At 34.2% G+C, this 19,870-nt stretch overlaps 1 protein-coding gene across 3 annotated transcripts in view; it reads right to left on the minus strand.

The window, feature by feature from the left end:
• The window catches only part of KCNH8 (potassium voltage-gated channel subfamily H member 8), a 174,302-nt gene that overhangs the window by 87,323 nt on the left and 67,109 nt on the right, over positions 1 to 19,870 (minus strand). For all 3 annotated transcript variants that reach the window (XM_027717440.2, XM_027717439.2, XM_039390639.1), the window contains exons 3-5: positions 18,186 to 18,317; positions 5,725 to 5,852; positions 2,782 to 3,022 (exon numbers count right to left, since the gene is read on the minus strand). In XM_027717440.2, the coding sequence (XP_027573241.1) occupies positions 2,782 to 3,022; positions 5,725 to 5,852; positions 18,186 to 18,317 (501 nt within the window). The remainder of the gene's footprint in view (positions 1 to 2,781; positions 3,023 to 5,724; positions 5,853 to 18,185; positions 18,318 to 19,870) is intronic.

Genomic DNA, 19,870 nt, shown 5'->3' on the forward strand with positions numbered 1-19,870 from the left:
CACTTCTATACGCAGTATTTTTATCATGCTTAAGCACAGCCTGACACACATGGTCAGCCTTGGATAAGACTAAACGATTTTTTAGCCACTAAACTTATTCAAACTCTTCTGCCTAAAGGAAACCCTTAGCATCTACCCTGTTATGTTGCTTGAACTTATGTACAGACAATACCTCTACCCCTTATTATTATGTTTTTTATTGTCATGTCTTCATGCCCTTGGATAACACAGCTAAAAAACAAAGACCATGTCAAGTCCAAATAAATGTTCATGTTTATAAAAGGAGTATTACTCTATATGCTGAGAAATCTAAATAAAATCAAAGAAGATAAACTCTGTTTCTCCAATCCATGACTACTGTTGTGATACCTCAGTCCATGATTACAGAGCTGTAACACAACTGAAGACCCTATCTCAGATAGATCTTCCCACTGACTTTCTGAGGCAGCAGCATAAGAAGAATTTTACTCAGCGTTCCTCACTGACTTTTCTCAGAGCACATAGATCATCCATCAAAGATGTGCTTGTTGGAGCCACAGTGCAACAAATGCCCTGAAACTTATACTGAAATTTAAGTATGCTGTCAATCTTTCTACTTTCAATATAGTTACACATGTTCTGAGACATATTAATTCAACATTTTACTGGACAAGGTACTATGGGGAGATTATTATAAACACACTATTTTCTTTAAATTCACTGCAGAGATTAAAATGCAGTATGAGAATGTCCTGAAAATACTCCATATAAACCTTTCCTCAGAGCTACAGATTTTAGAACAGGTAATAACTTTAGAAACAATGATTCTGGAGAAAATTGAGCCATTACTCAAACTGTGGGGGAGGAATATTGATATGCTACAGTACAGTGCTTGTGGTTACCAGCAACATGATTAGGAAAAGTCTTTTCTAGTACTTCATACACATTTCTTTGAAGGTGTTTAGTTACAGCCATGGTTTAATTTCCTGGATGATAGACCTAAAAGTCTCATAGGAAAATATGAAGTAAAATTTCAGAAAATCTTTTTCATTTTATTTTTCTTACCCAGCTACTCTATTATCATTGCTTTTGAGTTACTAATATAAAGACTCCATATTTCCAGCAAAATATGTAACCAGAAAAGTAACACTGAGCAGTACACCGTCATGCTTTGAATGAATACTACACTATATAAATCAATTAGATACAGATTATACTCTCTTGTATTTATATTCAAATAAACACACTTATAACACAAACCAGTTATCTACACTGATGTAGGATGAAGGTTACAACCATTATTAAAATATCGTAACTTTGAGTCTACTTTTTTTATAGTGTTGCCCAGGTACATCAAGTGGAATTATTTATTTTGTATTCTTTAAAATGGAACATAGATTAATTTATGATTGACTAGACTCATAACCTCGCTCTTTTTATGTAAGACAAAAGATGATCCTTGATGATCTGCATTGCTCAATGTAAGTTTCTTACTGCAGTGCTTGAGTATCTTTGAATGTGAATTGTTTGCATTAACATGAAAGAGACCACCAAGATCTAATAGTGATCTAAAAAAGGAAAATTAGATCGTAAATATAATGAAAAAACAATGACCAAAGGAGGAAACAAATATTTATCCATCATAACATCTGATTCTTCCATCAGTCACATTGCCTACTACTCTTACTCTCTACAGTAAAGCTGACAGAAATGAACAAACTTTTCAAAATTTTCACAATAAAATCTTCTGTTAAACTAAAGACATTTGGAGTTACTGTTTAGTGTTTATGATGTTTCATTTTTATTTATTTTTCCTAGAGAAGATAATAACATTGCTTTTAATGCTTAAGCTAAGCTGCATTTTTTCATGAAAAAAATAGAGAAAAGTGGAAAAGAAGGTTCTAATCTGAGAGCGATTTTATTCTTTTGTTAATTTTCTTTCTCTTTCAGAACCCATCCAAAGCCTTTTCATATTCAGGAAAGACATACTCAACTTGGCTTATTTCTTAAAAATAATAGCTTCTCCACCTGCCTATTATCAACAGATCTGAGCTATGGTTTGTCAGTGTGACAGCAATGAGTGGTATTATAACAGTAAAAACTTGGGGAAAAATCTGTTTGACTCTATTCAGAAATTCTTTTCCATATTCAGAAAGAAATTGAAAAAAAGATAAAACAAAAAAAAAATCTTGGCTACGAAGTCACTATTAGATATGACCTTGTTTCTTTTTAATTCTTTTAAGATATAAGAATTAAATCCATCATGGAAATAAAAAGTTTAGAGAGTGGACCACATGACAAACTCCAACTTCTTAAATTCTAACACCGTTGTCAGTAGAGCTTACTGATACTGTACATTTGCATTATTGTAGTATGGGTTTTAATTTATGTCATTAGTTTTTAAAATCTACTCATCTTCAGCTTGTGGTCCAGGGCTCTTCTAAGTATCTGTGAAAAATAATCTTAAAAAAAAAAAAAGTACATTATGGGCAAAACTGTAGTGATTTCAGGGCACACCCCTATATTGGGAAGGTTTAGGCATCGACAGTGTGAAACAAGAGTCTTCAATCTTCCTTGAGATCAAAGGTCTCTTTAGAGTAACAGCCAATTTAGAGGAAAAAGAAAGAAAAAGGGAAAAAAAAAGTGATCTAAAGTTCAGAAAAAAATATCAAGCTATACAGCTAAAACTGATTTTCTTCAAAGTCAGGAAAGTGGTGATTATTTCCTTTCCTAAATTATATATCCCGTGAAAACCCTAAATGTCAAAACAGAGATACCAAACAAATCCCAAACATAGCTTACCGATGATAAAGAGAATTTCCACTGCAATGTCACTGACAGTTGTGCTTCGAGTTGTAGACAGCTCATCATGGCCAATAAAGGAAACATTGTAAGGTACAGTTACAGCAACATAAAACGTTGCCAGTAAAATAAGCCAGTCCCAGCCAGCTTTAAAAGTGCTAAAATGCAAAAGTATGAATTTGGACTTTTTTGCATCTGAGACTTTGTATTCTGGAAATGCTGGTTTATCTACAAAAACATTCTGAAAAAGAAAGAAAAAAATTAAATGAGACAAAGCAATAATTTGATCACACAGAAGCATTTCTTCCAATGCAGTCATTAGGTGTGTTTGGTTTTTTGTTTTTGGGTTTTTTTTTACAAAAGCATAATGAAATATAACATAACTCATATACAGGCAAGAACTAATACTATTTTTTTTCTTCCTAATGTAGTCCTCACACTTATTTAGACAGATGGTTCTGTTCATGGAATAACTTTTGTGAATGTTGGACAGAAAGAGGATTAATGAGGTACAGATTAAAGAGAATGAAGAGGGGACTGAATCTGGCAAACTATTTCTTCCTCTGTTGGATTAATTCTGACTGAAGAACAATGTTATTTCTTTAGTCAGATAGGTTAGAACTTTGTATATGCAAGGACGTAGTATTGCAAATAGAAACATATAGAAAGGAATAGGTGGTACTGAAGATAAAACATCCTTCCTATACATATTTTAGAGTTGTGAGCAGGTTTTTTCAGACTAGCTTTAGCTTCGTTCCATGGGCTAAACAGCTCCAGTACTTGGAGCACCTCTCCTGATTTAGTTTCATCTATGGCAATCCAGTTCGTGTGAACCAAATTAGTAGGAATAACTTTTTGATTCTCTTTAAAATTGCACTCCTGATCTAAACCAAAATGCTAAGGTAGATCCACCATAAATAACTCCAGAACTGACTACCTTCAACATTAGACTATACCTATCTTTGTCTTGAGTCTTTGTCTAACTAGCTATGTTTTCTGCAACCAAGACCTCGGTGTTAAGCATCAGCTTTAGAAATTCTTAGCTTTCATCTTTCACAGTTTTAACAAAAACATCTACTCTCCCGAAAAGCAGCATGTGGGACATGAACCGCCATGTATTACTTACTAACAAAATTCTGCTCACTGTTACTGTGCTCCTGGTTAGTGCTGTTCCAGTAACAGAGCCTCACAAAACAGTCTTGTGTATTCAGCAAGCTAAAATTACTTCTGATCTTGAAGTTATTCAACATGAAAATAAAATTACAAAACCTGCATGACTGTGGACTTAACTACATTTGCCTTGTCACAGCTTTTCTCTTTGTGTGTTTCCTTTGAAATACTGATGTCATTGCCTTCCCTACTCTTGGTTCTCATTCATGAATCAAAGTGGCTGAATTCTCACCATTGCTAGCTTCAGCTCATTTTTAATCACTGAAAAGAAAATGTTCCCCTTATTATTTCCAATCCATAGCTAAAAAATCAATATACTAAAGGTAGTAAATTAGTCTCAGAATAAATGTTTTAAAATGGTACAATAACATCTGCGCTAGGATTTTGACAGCACAGGTAAGTCACCAAAAGCTATTTAAAAGTCATGTTCCTAAAAAATATTATTGTATTACTATGCAATGAAAATGTCCCTGGAAGATCTGGTCATATTTTGGCAGGTATTTTTATTATTAAACTTTTTCAACATTAAACATTTTTAGCTCTTTTTTAACATTTTTCAACATTTAATATTTATATTCAGTGGAAGTGACTGTATGCCCTATGAGATATATTCCAGTTGTGTATTTTCATGTCTTTAATCTATACCAAGTTTTTTCTGCTTTAATTTCTAATGTAATAATATTTAGGAGGATGTAGCTGCACTGCTGCTTAATTTTGGTAACCAATAAAAGGAACATGCCCGGTGGCAGATCATCTTTCAGGGTGTTCATGTTCTATATCTGTTGGTTATTTTTTCCATTGTCTGTCTTTCATCCTTCCCTACTCATTAAAAAAAAAAAAAAAAAAAAAAAAGAACAAAACAAGACCATTTTCTTGTTTCTCTGTCGAAGATTTTAGCTTTTTTAAGCTAATGATATACAAACAAGAGACTAACTACTGTTTTGAGATTTTAAGAAAAACTGGTTTTGCTACCCCTGCTTCTAACAACTATATGTTGGAACAGGCTCTCTAATATTATTTTAGCAAATTTTTATGTGAACATACTGATTTCATATGTATCTCTGTCTTCCCTCTGCATTAACTTTTCTCCTGAGACATAGTTCCATAGAGCAGGAGAGTTATTTTTTCTCATGAGCATTTCCTTAGAAGTCTTTCTGTTGCTATATTGTTGGCTTTGTCTATTGTTTGATTTGGTGTTAGCAACATTCATAGGATGTTTTGTGAATTTACTAGTTATAGTTACTGGGGGAACACAGAAGTAATTTAAAGAAAGAAATATTACTACTTCTGCTAGGAAATGGAAAGATGAATATACTCAGCACAAAGTTGCAGAGAGTAGCATCAAAATGACATGTGACCTTTTGGAGCTTAATCACATGGAGATTTTCAGCTACAGCAATACCTTGAATTTCTTCATTATCTTTTCAGCAAATAGTAATAAATGAAATGAAGTTATTGGGATGATAAGGCAAATTGGAACCTAAAATGAAGTTCTGAGAAACTTTATAGTGTGGCTTTCCTGGCATTAAGTAAATATCTGTTTACAGTATGACTAAATGCAGTCTTGCTGTATGGTAACAAATACCATAGTAGGCAGAACTGCACTTAAGTGAAATGCATTCTAATCCTTTTGTCACTGTAAAATTATGGCTCAGATATTTCTCAGGTACTCAGTGACCTTTTGCAGTCCTTTAAATGCTTGGGGTTTTTTTTAAGACAGTGAAAAGAGTACATTTTTGAAAAAAAAAAATACAAGAGAAGAAGTACACATACATTATTAATTTTTAATTTGTTCTTCTCTCTTCTTTGTAGATGTCCAGAGATATGATAAAGGACAGCTCTACTCCTTCTGCGTGCTGACTCAAAATGCGACCCCGCTCTTCCTCTTCCTTTCCATTTTTCTGCAGAACAAAAGTGAAAGTTCATTAAAGATCAGGAAATAGCACTTTAAGCTTTGGGACCTGAACTACTGACATTTCAGACATTGGTAGAAATGTAAATATTACACACACCTTTTCTTTTGCTTAATCTTTTGCAGTAAAGAGACAAAAATGCCCTCTCCTGAAGGGCAAATAAAAATCACTCTGAAGTTTTAATTGCCAAATGCCTTCACACAACTCAGAAGCAATTAATTACAACATATGATTTCATAGATAAGATAAAGGTACTCTCTACTGCATCAGAAAGTAGTGATTACTGACCAGAGGGAAGCATAACCACTTAAAATATCCTTAAGGTGGTCCTACTCTCTTATTTCAGGGAAAGAAAAAAGAATCTCGTGGTATACTTCTTAAAAACGAAGAGTCTGACTTGTACTAGGCTCCCATTATGTCAGAATATGCTAATTTGTAAGGTTGCTCATTAGTAATAACGAATTCTTACATTCACGCATTTAGATTTCTTTTCCTACCACATGGTCACCGGCAAAATCACTTGTCACATTCCTTGGTGACATGAAACCCATTAAGAGTAAAGACTGAATATTATTTTGGAAAGCTTTGTGGTTTTTACCTCTATTCACATGTCTGTAATTGTCAATCATGGGAACAAATTTTGTTCTTGTTTATAAAGCAGTAAATTCAAAGTAACTCCAGTGACTCTGATGGAATTACAGTGAATTGATGCCAGAGTAAATGAAAGCAGACATTTTGTGATGTGTCAGGATTAGGAAAAAAGAAATTATGGGAATAAAGGAAAAAGCCGTCTGTCAAGGAGGTTTAATTAAAGTCAATTCAATGCATACAAATTAAGGGGAAAAATTAACAATACACAAAACTAATTAGCAGAGACAGAAATTAACAACAAGCAGAATAACTACATTTGAAACCTGCCTAGAAAAGCAAGAAAGATTTGTATTATAGAAGATTGATATATTTTTGGCTTAACAACACAAAACCACACATAACAAAAAGTGTAGGAAGACAAACTTTCCAAACTTCTCAGTGAAGAATGTTTCATGTAATTCATGCAAGAGCACACTCTAGTTCAGGATTTTTTTACATGTCAGTAAGAAGAAGGGGGAAAACAAGACAAAGAAGAAAAAAAAATAAGAAAAAAACTTTTGCATTGTAAAGCCAAATAACTACTCAAAAGTTGAAGGAGGTAGATGGAGAAGCCTCATACTTTTCCATCTCCAACACATACAGGTATCAGCTACAATGAAGAAAGGTAGAACAAAAAGCACTATTTCAGAAAAGATCAGCTAAATTAATGTTGGTTTAAAAAAAATAAATCTCTCAATCATCAAACTATTTAAAACTCAAGTTAAATTTTAAACATTCTTAAATTCTGGGTAAGAATAAAGTGCTTACCAGCTTTTCTGAGCAAAAATGAATGTAAGTCTATTGAATTGAGTCTGCACTGTAGTACTGGTCAAAATAGTAGTCTGTTTTTGTCATATGACTTTGAAATTCTCTTTAAAACTATTTACAGGCCTCTCTTTTTTTCCCTTTCTCAAACTCATGTGCCTTTTAAAATATATTTTTTAAATATGTCCTTTCAGTAGCTCCTTTTTACAGAATAATATACAACTTTCAAGATATGGATACACAATTGCCTGATACAATAGTGTAATAATCCCCTCAGTTTTTTTTCTCAATAACTCCTAATCTCAAATGTTCCTTTTTCTCACATGTTGAGCACATAGTTGAAAGCTGTCCATAATTCCACCTCTTTCCAAAAAGGTGATGGAGACAGTCAATGCCATGAGATTACAGAGACAGACAATGTACACATATTAAGTTAAAGTAGTTTCTTTTTCTTCCATATATTTATCGACAGAGATTTTTCATTTTCTATGCACTTTTTAAAAGAGAACAGGTTCCTTGTAAGATTTTAAATTTTATATGCCAGCAGCCTGATAACATTTGCCTTTAGACAGATTCTGCCTCTTCTACCCAGGTTTAGCATTCCAGCAACTGAGAATGCTATACTCATTAAGCCACTCAGGTTGGGAGGCTTGATATGGCACTTAGAATCATACCAGCTGCATATTTTCAGAGCAAGTGACTTCCATCACATGCTGATGCCTCTATTTGCAAAGGATTAATACTACCTCTGTTAGAATTGGAAGTCACTCAACTCCTAGAGACAGAAAGGCACAGATAAATAAGGAAAATGTTATGTTCATTATGAAGTAATAATATTTTTCCTTCTAAACAAAAATGGTAACGATTTTGTATGGTTGAGAGTAGCAGTGAAAAAAATATGGGTTTCTCATGAAGATAAGATGCCATCAGAGCACGTATTAATAGCTTATAACATAAAACAGGGAATGATATTGGTGAATTCTCCTGCTTTCTGATCTTCCCAGTGCCTTTAGGAAAAAAAGCAATCCTGATCCTAGTAAATTACACTGTTCACCAGGTGTGACTTTGCATGTGTGTGATTATTTTCTATAATCTACCTTCTTTTCCTGTCACACTCATACTCCCGTCATACTCTGAATGAGACAGTTCATTTTTCATAAACACCCATCTGTTTCTCTCTGGTTTTTAAAAAGTTTAGGTACCTGACAGACTTGTATTTTTTTCCCATGGCTGATCTTAGCAAAATGATACAAAAGTAAACACAACCATAAGCAGAAAGGCACTTTAATACAGCTGCTTTATTTTTGCCCTGTGCTTAAAATCAAAAAGATTTCTCATCACTCCAAATACTGTGAGAAATCTTGTCCTAAAAAAAAAAAAAAATCCTAGATTTTGGGCTCTATTTCCTGGTGCTTCCATACACCCCTTCCTGTATGATTGTAATACACTCGTCAAAATAGCTCTTAAAAAGAATGCTTTGCAATTTAGTCTTATCTCCCCTTTACTTTGATCAAAAAAGTGGTAATACATCTTTTAACTCTTATTGTGTTCTTCTGGTTGTTTTTCTTTCAAATGAGATTAGGTATAGTACCACAACCATCACACATGACAATCTCAAAAGTCTTTTGTAAGACAAGAAACTAACACAGCATCTCTTTGCTAAGCTTACCATTAGTCTCCTCAGAGCTTAAGGCTTCTCACAATCTTGTAAGGGATAGTTGCAGTAAAAAAAAAAAGCACAATCAGACACAAATGCCCTTGTAACTGTTGTCTTTTCTGCTATGTATTTAAAAGAACATGAGGCTTCAATCATCCACTTATAGTGGAGGCATAACTCTTTTCTTGTCCTTTGGGAAAAAAATCTACTTCTTAGGTAGTACTTCAATTTAGTACTGACTAAATTGAAACCAAATGTATGTCTGCTCCTCTTCAAAGCATTTAATGAAATCATAGAATAATTTAGATTGGAAAATACCTCTAAGATCATCAAGTTCAATCACTAATCCAGCACTGCCAATTCCACCACTAACCCATATCCCTAAGTGCCACATAGACACATCTTTCATATACCTTCAGGGGTGGTGATTCAAATACTTCCCTGGGCAGCCTGTTTCAATGCTTGATAACACTTTTGGTGAAGAAATTTTTCCTAAAATCAGAATAGTCAGAACCTTGGTATTTTTTCCTCATTTGTCACACTATTAATTTGTATCCCTTCAAAAGAATTGCCTTCACTTTTTTCTCCCTCATGACTTTCTTCATTGTTAAAAGGTGTCCAGATAGGGACAGACTTGAAGAAACCCATGATGCTGCTCCATGCACACAGTGGAGCCCCGTGAAAAAGCATAGTAACAGATTAACACTGTGACTTCTTACCACTGGTGGTACCCTTCCCCCCTCAAAATACAGAGGGACTGGCACATTCACATACTTATGTGATCTCTCCTACTGCTGTATTCTGAAATCAGGCAGGGAAATAAATCTCCCCCATCACTTTTCCTGTGTACATCTCTAGGCTGTCACAACGACTCAGCCAAATCACAAAGAAATGTTTTTAGCTGAGATATTTTACAAGTAGTGAAATGTTTCTTTTTGAACCTGGGTTCAACAAATGATTTATTAAAGAATTTTTACATCATTTATTCATCTTACAACTCTACGTATAAAAGGCTTCCTGTGAGAAGTGCAACCAAGAAGTTTTTGTCCTTTTAATACATGTCTTGAGAAACCCTCATCACTTGCATCACAAGGTAAGAAAATCAGCAGAAAGTCTGATCTTTGCAAAGACCCCCATGAATAACCCACGTGCAACAAAAATAAATATAATAATGTCTACAGGAAACACAATGGTACTAAATCATATCTAGCATCATCAACACAAAACATATTTCATAGGTGGTCTTAAAAAAAAAACAAACCACCAAGAAAATTCTGAAGGTGGCAATTGGGTAAAGCAATTCTGAATTCTGAAAAAAACCTTTGAAAACAGACTGTATGGAAGGGTGGCATGAATTTTTCCTAGGCTTTTAAAAATCTTTAGCAAATTTTCAGTTATTATTTGGTAGGGGACAGCCCATGAGCAGTTGTCATTGAAGAGAAAACTGATAAAGGCCTGCTTTGGTATTAATAACAGAATAAAAGCACTACCATGGGCAATGGGCTGCAGGAGGTCTGTTGGTTGTATGACCCATTTTTTCTGTAAACAGCAACCAAATATTCACATAACTGTAAGCTGCATGGTGGATCTAGGTGAACTTCTAGCTGCTTTTTTTATTCTGTTAACTGATTAAGTGATTCAATAAAAAGATGTACTTAATGTACATGCCAGCTCTATGCTGTAAACATTATTACAGAATGTTTTCTAAAGGGGCTAATTTTACACAGAATCAATGGTATGATTATCATAATTTTAGCATTATGCCTTCAGAGAAAATTCAGTCTTGAACAGGCGGAGAAAATAATAATACATTACTGTTAAAGTTTTTATGAATCAGAAAGACCTTTAAACAGTTGTATGCTTACGAGATTAAAAATCTTTAACACCATTTTGGGCTGCTGATTCTTCCACTATTAAAAAAAAGGGTAGGAGGAGACACACAAAGCCAGTAGAAGGGTTCTTTCTTCTCTTCCATTTTGGGGGTTGATAGGTGTACATTCATAAATAAATAAATAAATAAATAAATATTCCTTTTCAGATGTCTGTATTTGGGTCTATCTCATAACATACAGAGTTGGGAAAAAAAATCCCAGCAAATACACCTTTCTTCAACTGTTCCAATAGACTGAGTTTCAGTGGAATAACTCTGAAAGTGAATTACTTTAAGATATTTTCTCATTCATTAAAACTACTTCCTAAAAGTTACAAAACTCTTCTAATAAAGTAAAATATTCCAACTCAAAAATAACTATTTCATAATTGTGTAAAAATAGTTTCTTTGCCAGCTTACTACTGCTCCTACTCCAGAGAGACTTGTCTCACAAATGGGAAAATCGTTATTTTTATTATGCCATCAAATTTGAAACGTCTCTTGATTCTACTGAAGTGAGTGGTCACATGTAGATCTTAGAGAACAAAATGCAGCGTTGAATTTACAGTTGGGTTATTACTCACTTCCAGCTGTTTTTTGATGGTACTGTTATTTCCTGCAACAGTTTGTATTTCCCACAGTGAATGTCAGCTCTTGAGGAAGTGATATGCTCATTTATCATAATGAACAAAACCATAACAGTAATAATGAGAATATTTGAAATATTTTTAAGAACCCCTAGAACTTAAATAATTTCAGTTGAGTCACTGAGAAACTTTTCATTGACTTGAGCAAGTGTTAATGCCTCTTTCTGTGCAAAAGTGTAGTATTTAAATACGTAATATCACTGAACTTAAAGGTTTTCTTTTTTCCTTTAATTCCATGAATTCAACCAAGTACTTTATTTACTTATCTTTTGTCCTCCAGAATATTCAAGAAAAGTGATCATAATTAAAAAAAAAAGATTTGCACAGAAATTTATGGTAAAGTACACCTTGTTCACTTAAGTGAAAAGAAAAATATGTGTACCTGAATAATTGCTATCTTGTAATGAAAGCAAGTCTTTTGATAACGAAGACTTCTTTTGTTAATAGATTTATCTACAATACAGACCTAGACAAGCCACCTATAAAAAACGTTTTGTGGTCAGTGTGACTTGTCCTGAGTTAAAACAGTGGGAGGAAATAGATTTTAAAAAAAAGGCTTTAAGAGCTAAGACATCTATAAGTTCAAAACCCTATGAAGTCTGCATATATGTTTCATGTGGGCATTAAAACACCCAGAAAGTATCTCCAATTATCTGTCAAAGAATGAGATTTTCAGACTATGAAGGTGACTCATGATAAACTAAAACCACTTACAACCTTAATTATACAACTTAGGATGGATTCTTGACAGTTTTAAAACCATCTTTTCTACAGCTATGCAAAACTCACTTGTAATAGGTCTTATTTGCTGAGTGTTTACAGAACCTCAGAATTGCTCTGAGGAACTACAGTAGGAACTATATGCACTATAACTGAAATTACAGTTAAATTCTGCAAATGGTCCAAGTCCTCCTATTTGTGTTTCTGAACACAAAGTGTACATGCAATATGCATTTTAGTCCTCATGGTCTCTTAATAAAATGTAAGATACTAGGTTGAGTCTAGGCTAATGAAAGTCTTTAAAGACATTTCACCCTTTTCAGATTTTTTCCATAGAAATAAGATTGTAAATTATATAGAAAGGTTGTAAACCCTCTACCTCCTTAAAAAGTCACCTAGCACACACACCCAACTCTGAAGAGCTTTTCTAATTGGCAGCATATGTACTAAACATATTCCCTGTTTCTTCTGTGCTTTCTGTTGTCAGTCTTACATGGTTGAGCTTTCAAACTCTAAAAGGAATGTCTGAAGATATTTTCCACCATTCTGACAGCAAAATGAAAAACAAAACAAAAGAGAGGTGGTTCCATGTTTATCTAGGAGCTAGTGAGTCAATGAACTATTCAGTGGCTAAAGTATATACTCTCCCAACCTTCCAGCATATCCCAGAATATGGTCATCTTCTCTGCATTTGCTCAAGAATCAGACTTTGTTTTTCTTTTTCTCATGTTCATTCCACATGCACCACAAAGGACACTTTTCCCTCACCTCCAGAACATGTCCTGCATCTCTCTGAGAATTGCTGGAATGGAACTGCCACTTGGATTTAACATCTGTGAAAACCTAACGCAAGAGCTACAAAGATTGATAAGTCTCTAGAGAGTCAAGGCTCAAATACAATTTATTTGATTGTGTAAGAAGGTGAAAAGGGGAGAGAGAGAGCATCTATGTGCTCACAAATACTGGAAGGAACAAGGAGAGAAAGGCAGCTCTATTTTTGTTCCTGTAGTGTTTAAACTATCATGCACCTATCAGGAGGAAAGGAGTTTCTCTTTACTGATGGCAGAAGAGTCGCAGACCCTTCTTACTTTGATGATGAGCCAGGAACAAAGTCATCCTAGAGGAGATGTCATTGCAAAATAAAGGCTTCCTCAATATTTTCTTCCTTTGGACAGTGGGAATGTTGGGATAAAACTGTGCTTCTATCCTACCTCCTCCACCAACAGAACTGCATGGTGCCCTGGGCATCCTGAAACAATTTTATCTGCTTTGATTATTGTACATCTAGGTGACTGTATGTTCCCCATCTCAATATCCTGCCTCCTGACGGGTGTAAGAAGCTTTAAAATGAAAAGCTGTCTCCTGAATATTCACTGCTGTGGCTTGAGCAATCATGAAATAGCTGAGACAGTAATTAAACAGAATAAATCAAAGTGTACATTGCAGAATTTCTTAGAAGAGATCATTCCTGCTCCAAGTAGACATTTTTAACATAAAAAATCTGGAATGCAAAATGTTTGGCACATGGTATTTCACTTCAGCACACTGAAAAGAACAACTCCTCTCTCCAACAAATGATGCATAATCAAAATAAATCTGTTTCCTTAGAAATTTATATAGACCTAAGGATTACTAAGAAGCCAGAAAAAGCAAGCCAGTTAAACCATACCACACAGTTTAATCTGGGGTGGGAAAGGCTGTAGTCCAGCTTTTAATTCACGTTATTTTGAGGGTGAAGGTATCTTTGCCAACAGGCAGGTCAACCTGAAACATGAAATTCTATTCAAGAAAAAATGTTGTTTACTTTGTGAGCAGTCAAATACTGGAACAGGCTGCCCAGATAAGTCGTGGATTCTCCATCCTCCATGATATTCAGCACATATCTATTCATGGTCTTGGGAAATCCATTCAATCTGATCCTGCTTTAGAAAGGGACACTGGACCAGACAATCTCCAAGATGCCTTCCCACCTCCACCATCATGTGATTCTGTGGTTACTATATATATACTGCACACATTTTTATAATAATGCTGGAATAAAGTTGAGAAAATCTGTCCCAAGATAATTGTTTTAAAACAAAGAGTTCAAAATTTTCACAATGAAAAAAACAAAAAACAACAAATAGATTTACAATAAAGGTTAAAGGAAGCTTTCTGGAATGAGCCAAATTCAACAGGGAAATTTTAGCAGCGACTATAGTGGTAGAACTCTGCATCTACGTAACCCAAGTTATTACACATTAGCATACAGATTGGGGATCTAAACGTAGTCACAGAATAATCTGATTTCTTATTTCCCTACCCAGAATCTTGTATTCCCACTAAATTCCAGCATATGGTCAAGTGTATTACAGAAAGTTCATATGCAGAAATGAAAAAGAACTGATCCAGCCATAACCACACCGGAGTCCAGAACTGGAGTCTGGAATTTTCAGTTTGATCAATTCAATCAGTTTCCCCCAAAAGGACAACAGAACTTTTAACTGGTTTACCAAAATGTAGCTCATTGTAAGTTAGGATACTAAAATAAAGCTTCCATAAAACTGCTTAAGAAACAGTTTCTTAAGGAATCACAGTGTTTATTAAAAAAACCAAAATAAACCTTTTCCTGTATATTGAAAAGACCACCAATATGATTAAAGAGCCAAATTTTAGGAAGAAAAGGTATTGAGTTGCTTTGCAGAACTGCAAATGATTATAGATATTATTATGCAGATGGAAGGTAGAGTGCCTTTCTACAGTAAACTTACAGGTAGGGTAAACATGTATTGTTGAAAGCAAATTACCGATACTGAAAAGCTCAGGCTTTTAAGAATATGGCAATTAAAGGAGTATGGAGGGAGTGGGGGAGAAGAATGGCAATTTGACTTAAAAAACTCAACCCAACCCAACCAAACCATGAAAGCAGCCATGAAAGTCACTGACAGTCATAGCACTTCTTAAAAACTGCTAAACTTCTCAGGCATATATTTTTACATTTTTGCATGAAAGTCTTAGGAAAAAGTCTACTCCTTCCATTGGTTGATAGGGCTGTTTTCACTGGAAACTTTTATACAGAAGAAAAGCAGAAAAAAAAAAATCTGTTAAATTTGTATTTAGAATGAGACATCCAAAAGAAAAGGTCACAGACGACATCTGACATTTGGGCTGGGTAAAGGGAAATAAGGTAAAAAGGTAGACTTTTGCAAGGCACATTGGCACAAAGGAACAACTCAAGTTGCGTGAACAGACGAGATAAAATAGATAAGAAAATGTCTGTAGAAAATCGAAGAGAGTATCAGCTCCTGGGATTTGGAAAAGTAAATACACAATGCACTAAAAGAAAGAGGCCATAAAATCAGGAGATAAAGCTCAGGAAGGTGTCATTGTAAAAGTACAAGGAGAACAAGATCTTACGGAAAAAACATGTGATATAAAAAGTAGGAGAGACGTGAGGAAGGAGTCTGGAGAAGACTTTTGGAAGCACAATCAGTGAGAGTGTATTACCACAGAGTGCTGGTGGAATGTCAAGAGGTACAGGGTAGACTTAGGAGGAAAGGAACATGAAATAATTTTGTTAGATAAGTTTCCTAAGGAGATTAGAAATTAAAGGGAGATGGAATATGACTATTAATGACCCATACAAATTATAAAAATCTGTTCACAGCAGAAAACAGAAGAGAGAGACTGAAACAAAAACATTGATACAAGGGCCTTGTATGGGCAAAAAGAGTTTCACACCGAGAATGTTTGTATCTAAGTTCTCCTGCCGTACACAGTCTAAACTCAAGAGATATGCTAAAAAGGCAATAGAAAACTGGTCATTATGGCAGTTACCTTATAGCAACAGCTTGCATTCAACTCTTAAGTGTGCAAAGTATTTGATTTTTAAAAGGAAAAATTCAGTAATCTTTGAAAAAATAAACCTGTCTTTTTAGCAACATTACCTGTAAAAATAATATCCAGTAATGTGTATCTATAATTTTGCAATGGATGTCAATCACTGAACATTAAAAAAGCTCTTTCATAAATCCAAACAACACACTGTTAATACGAGGTGTCTCTTTCATAAATCCAAACAACGCACTGTTAATACGAGGTGATAGTTTTTGTGGTCTAAGTAAAGAAGCACCAATTACTTTCATAAGTTAAACATTCTGAAATTTCAGATATTGAATCAGTTGCATAGATTGTACTGGGAATTCTTTTCTGACAATTATGAGATTATGTTCATCAGTGGAGGATTGGTGAATCACTCTGCACATGAAGAATTTTAATGTAACTCAAAGAGCTAATGTACCACTAAATTTATATTCATATATCCAAGTAGATGTACATAAAATTAAAATGTTGGAATTGTTTGTAAATATTCTGAATAAATAGTTAAATCCTGTTTGTTATCTCGCTATATTATATAAAACAGTGTATTCGGCAAAGCCCCATACTAAGTGTTACTTTCTGCTTCCATGATGCTAATAACGTGATTTTTCACTGAATCCATCCTGAAAATTTGCATTGCTTGTAAGTCAGTCATTAGTCTTTAGAGAACAGATGTTCTGACAATATTTCTTCTACATGGTCCCATATATCATGTTTTAATAAATTACTTTCCTAAAACTTTCATAAGAGGCTTAAGGAGAAACTAGATAAAATATTTTTTATATTCTAGTTTTGTTACCTATAGCAATTTCTTGAAATTGGATGTAAGGAAAAGCTGCAAAATGTACCTTCAAGGCCATTTTTCAGTCTTCCAGCTCAGAAATTTGCAAATATGTTTGGTGCAAAAAGTGAAGGATGTAAAACAAAAAAAACAACTCTCCAATATTCAGGGCTTGAAAAGTAAGAAAAACTTGAAATTATTTGTCCAAAGGTACAGAAGAGGTGGACATTTTTAACATTAATGTTGATGTATGAATATTCATCAGCACAGGGTAGCATAATATTTTCCAGTTTAAAGTATTAAGATTTCATAAAAGAATGCTGAATTGCACATCTCTATAACTGAAATATAACTCCTTTTTTGTTGAAAAGCTAATATTTAAAACAAGAAAAAGTTGCAAATTAATTGTTCTCCTACTTTAGAAACCCATGAGGACAAAAGGAGTACTAGAGCCATATGTATGTTATTTTTGAGATATGCAGAGAGAAAACGGTTATCATAGGGTGAAAAATTTAAATAAATACCAGAGCAGTACCAAATTGGAAAATTCAACAGTAATGACATTTTACAGAATTCTGAGAGTTACTCATGCTGTCTAATACATACTCTTTCTAAATAGTTTCTTCGAACGCTGAAATATTGCAAAACAAGTGTTGGTTCACTGCCTTTGATATACAACATAGGTCAATTCTCACTGTATAGCCTTCATCCATCCACACTGATTTTGCTTTATGTTAGCAAAATTTAGCAAACCTTGATTACATTATACAGTCAAAATTATTTTATGGCAGTTGTGAATCGTTACCATAATACAATCTTTTTCCAAATTTAAGAGACAATCCTTGCAGTGTTTCCTTTTAGAAACAAATAAAAGTGAGAATGTATTTCTTACACTATTGGACAATCCTGATGAATAAATCTTATAATTTAATGTAATGAAAATTAGATGACACAAGAGCATATGTGCTTCTTAACAGGCAAAATAATTTCTAAAGCTGTTCTAAATTCTGCTTATGGAAAAACATGAAAAAATACATTCATTCATCTCTCAGCCATAATGAAATCAGATTCACAGAAGGAATCTCTGAAAAGGTCTAGTTTTTCCAAAATGTACCTCTGACAATCCAGAAAGTAAATAAATTAAGTCATGGCACATAAAAGTAAATTTAATTTTGAGGACAAAGTGCTCTGTCTCCCAAATGTGGAGCAGTATGTAAATAAAAAAAATGTCAGATTATTTATCCTTCCATGACATATATTAATTTCTTCTTTGGAAAGCTAGGATGTCTCTCTATATTGAGAAGTGTACACAAGAGCAAAAGTTCATGTAGGTGCAATTCCCAAAAACATATAAATGTTGGTTCTTATCACTCTTTTTGTAATTCACACAAACCTTCCTTTTTGTCTTCTGCAGGAATCTTCACTTTTGTGTCTGTTATATCTTTGAAAGAGGCCAGAAAGAGTACTACATCTCCTTTTTCATTCTTTATAGGAACAATATCCAGTAAGCACCAGAATGAAGACCCTGCAAGGATAAAGAATGAATTTAATTCAAACAGCTGTTTTTTAGCAGAGAAAGGGGGGAAAAAAGTGAACTACTAAATCTACAACTATGTAATTCTAAAAAAAAAAAATCTTATTTAGGAGGTCAGTAGTCAGGGAATCACAGATGTTCAGCTCATGTAAATCTCTTTGCATCATTGGTTGAAGCTCAGTAATACTGTTTCTCCAGAAGGAAGACATTAATTTAAATGCAAAATTTATCTACAGGGATCATTAATGGAGTTTAATGTAGCTGTTTAGTCCTCTGAAACCATGAACTCTCAATTGATGTTGCTTATTTCCTGGAAAAGCTTTCGCTTTGTTAACTTGACATCTGAAGCGTTCGTGTTTACTATAGAATCATTCTACCTTAATCATCTGACTTGATACTCATTAAAACCCCTTGACAGAAGACCTGATAGTCAGAGGATCATTCTACTAATTCAAAGATATTTAAACTAATCAGATATCAGGCCCAGAACAGAAACAGAATTAACTCATTGCAGCTTACAGACGGTGAGATATCTAATACCACGCATCATCTGTAAAATTAATATCTGCTGTCTTCCCTACTGTCTGTAACATTCACCTTGCTAAGACTGAAGTTGTAAAATGTTGAGTTTGGCAATATTCTTGTCAACCTTTCTCTGTCCACACCTGCTATATAATCATACGGCCTAAAATAAATTCTTACTGTTGTCACTGGTTGTGTATGTCCTGTTTGCAAGATATGTTATTCAATTCCAATGACATAATTCATAAGCTTCCTACTAACACTACTGGGAATAAGAAAATAATGAATGCCTGGATGCTGGTAGTGCATTACAAGTAAACATCCTAGATCCCAATCCCATCCATTCTTAAGTAATTCAGCCCAGTACCAGGCTTTTGTCTCTTTCAGGTTTTGGGTACCAATATCAACTACCTCCATCCATTGTCAGCCTCCTAATATTATTTATAAGATATATAAGTAGTGCTGGAGAGTTTAAAATTTATTTTTTTGGACATATCTTTACACTTCTACAATCACGCTGCTTCACAACATACTGTTTTTGGCATTCATTCACCAGCACAAGTCTACTTTAATGCATATAAAGAAATAGGACTATTTCCCTGAACCATTGCTACCACAACTGACTATTGTCACATGATCAGCTGAGCTCTGGAGGGGTCCTTAGGAAGAGCAAGCAGATTAGTCACTGTGCTGTCTGCTGAAGTTTTCAGTTTGGAAAAAGAACTGGACACAGGAAGATCACAGTTAAGTTTTATAATTTAGATTTTCAAGTGGAAGTTCCCTGACTGCCTGTTGAACACTATAGACAAGCATGGGAGGTGAAACAGCAGCTTCCCTTTTGAAGGATCATTACAGTTAAAAGTACAAAAATATGTTTCAAAGGAAATTCATCTTGTTGTCTCTGTCCTGGTCAAACTTTCCAAGAGTCAGACGGGCAGCTTTCAGAGTAACATTACTAGTTCAGTAATCAGGAAACACTGCCACTTAAGGTTTTTAAAGAAGGGACAGGGAGAATTTGGAAC

Source organism: Pipra filicauda, unplaced genomic scaffold (assembly GCF_003945595.2).
Source record: "Pipra filicauda isolate LSUMZ 115617 unplaced genomic scaffold, ASM394559v2 scaffold84_size4826128_pilon, whole genome shotgun sequence".
NCBI classification, from domain to species: Eukaryota; Metazoa; Chordata; class Aves; order Passeriformes; family Pipridae; genus Pipra; species Pipra filicauda.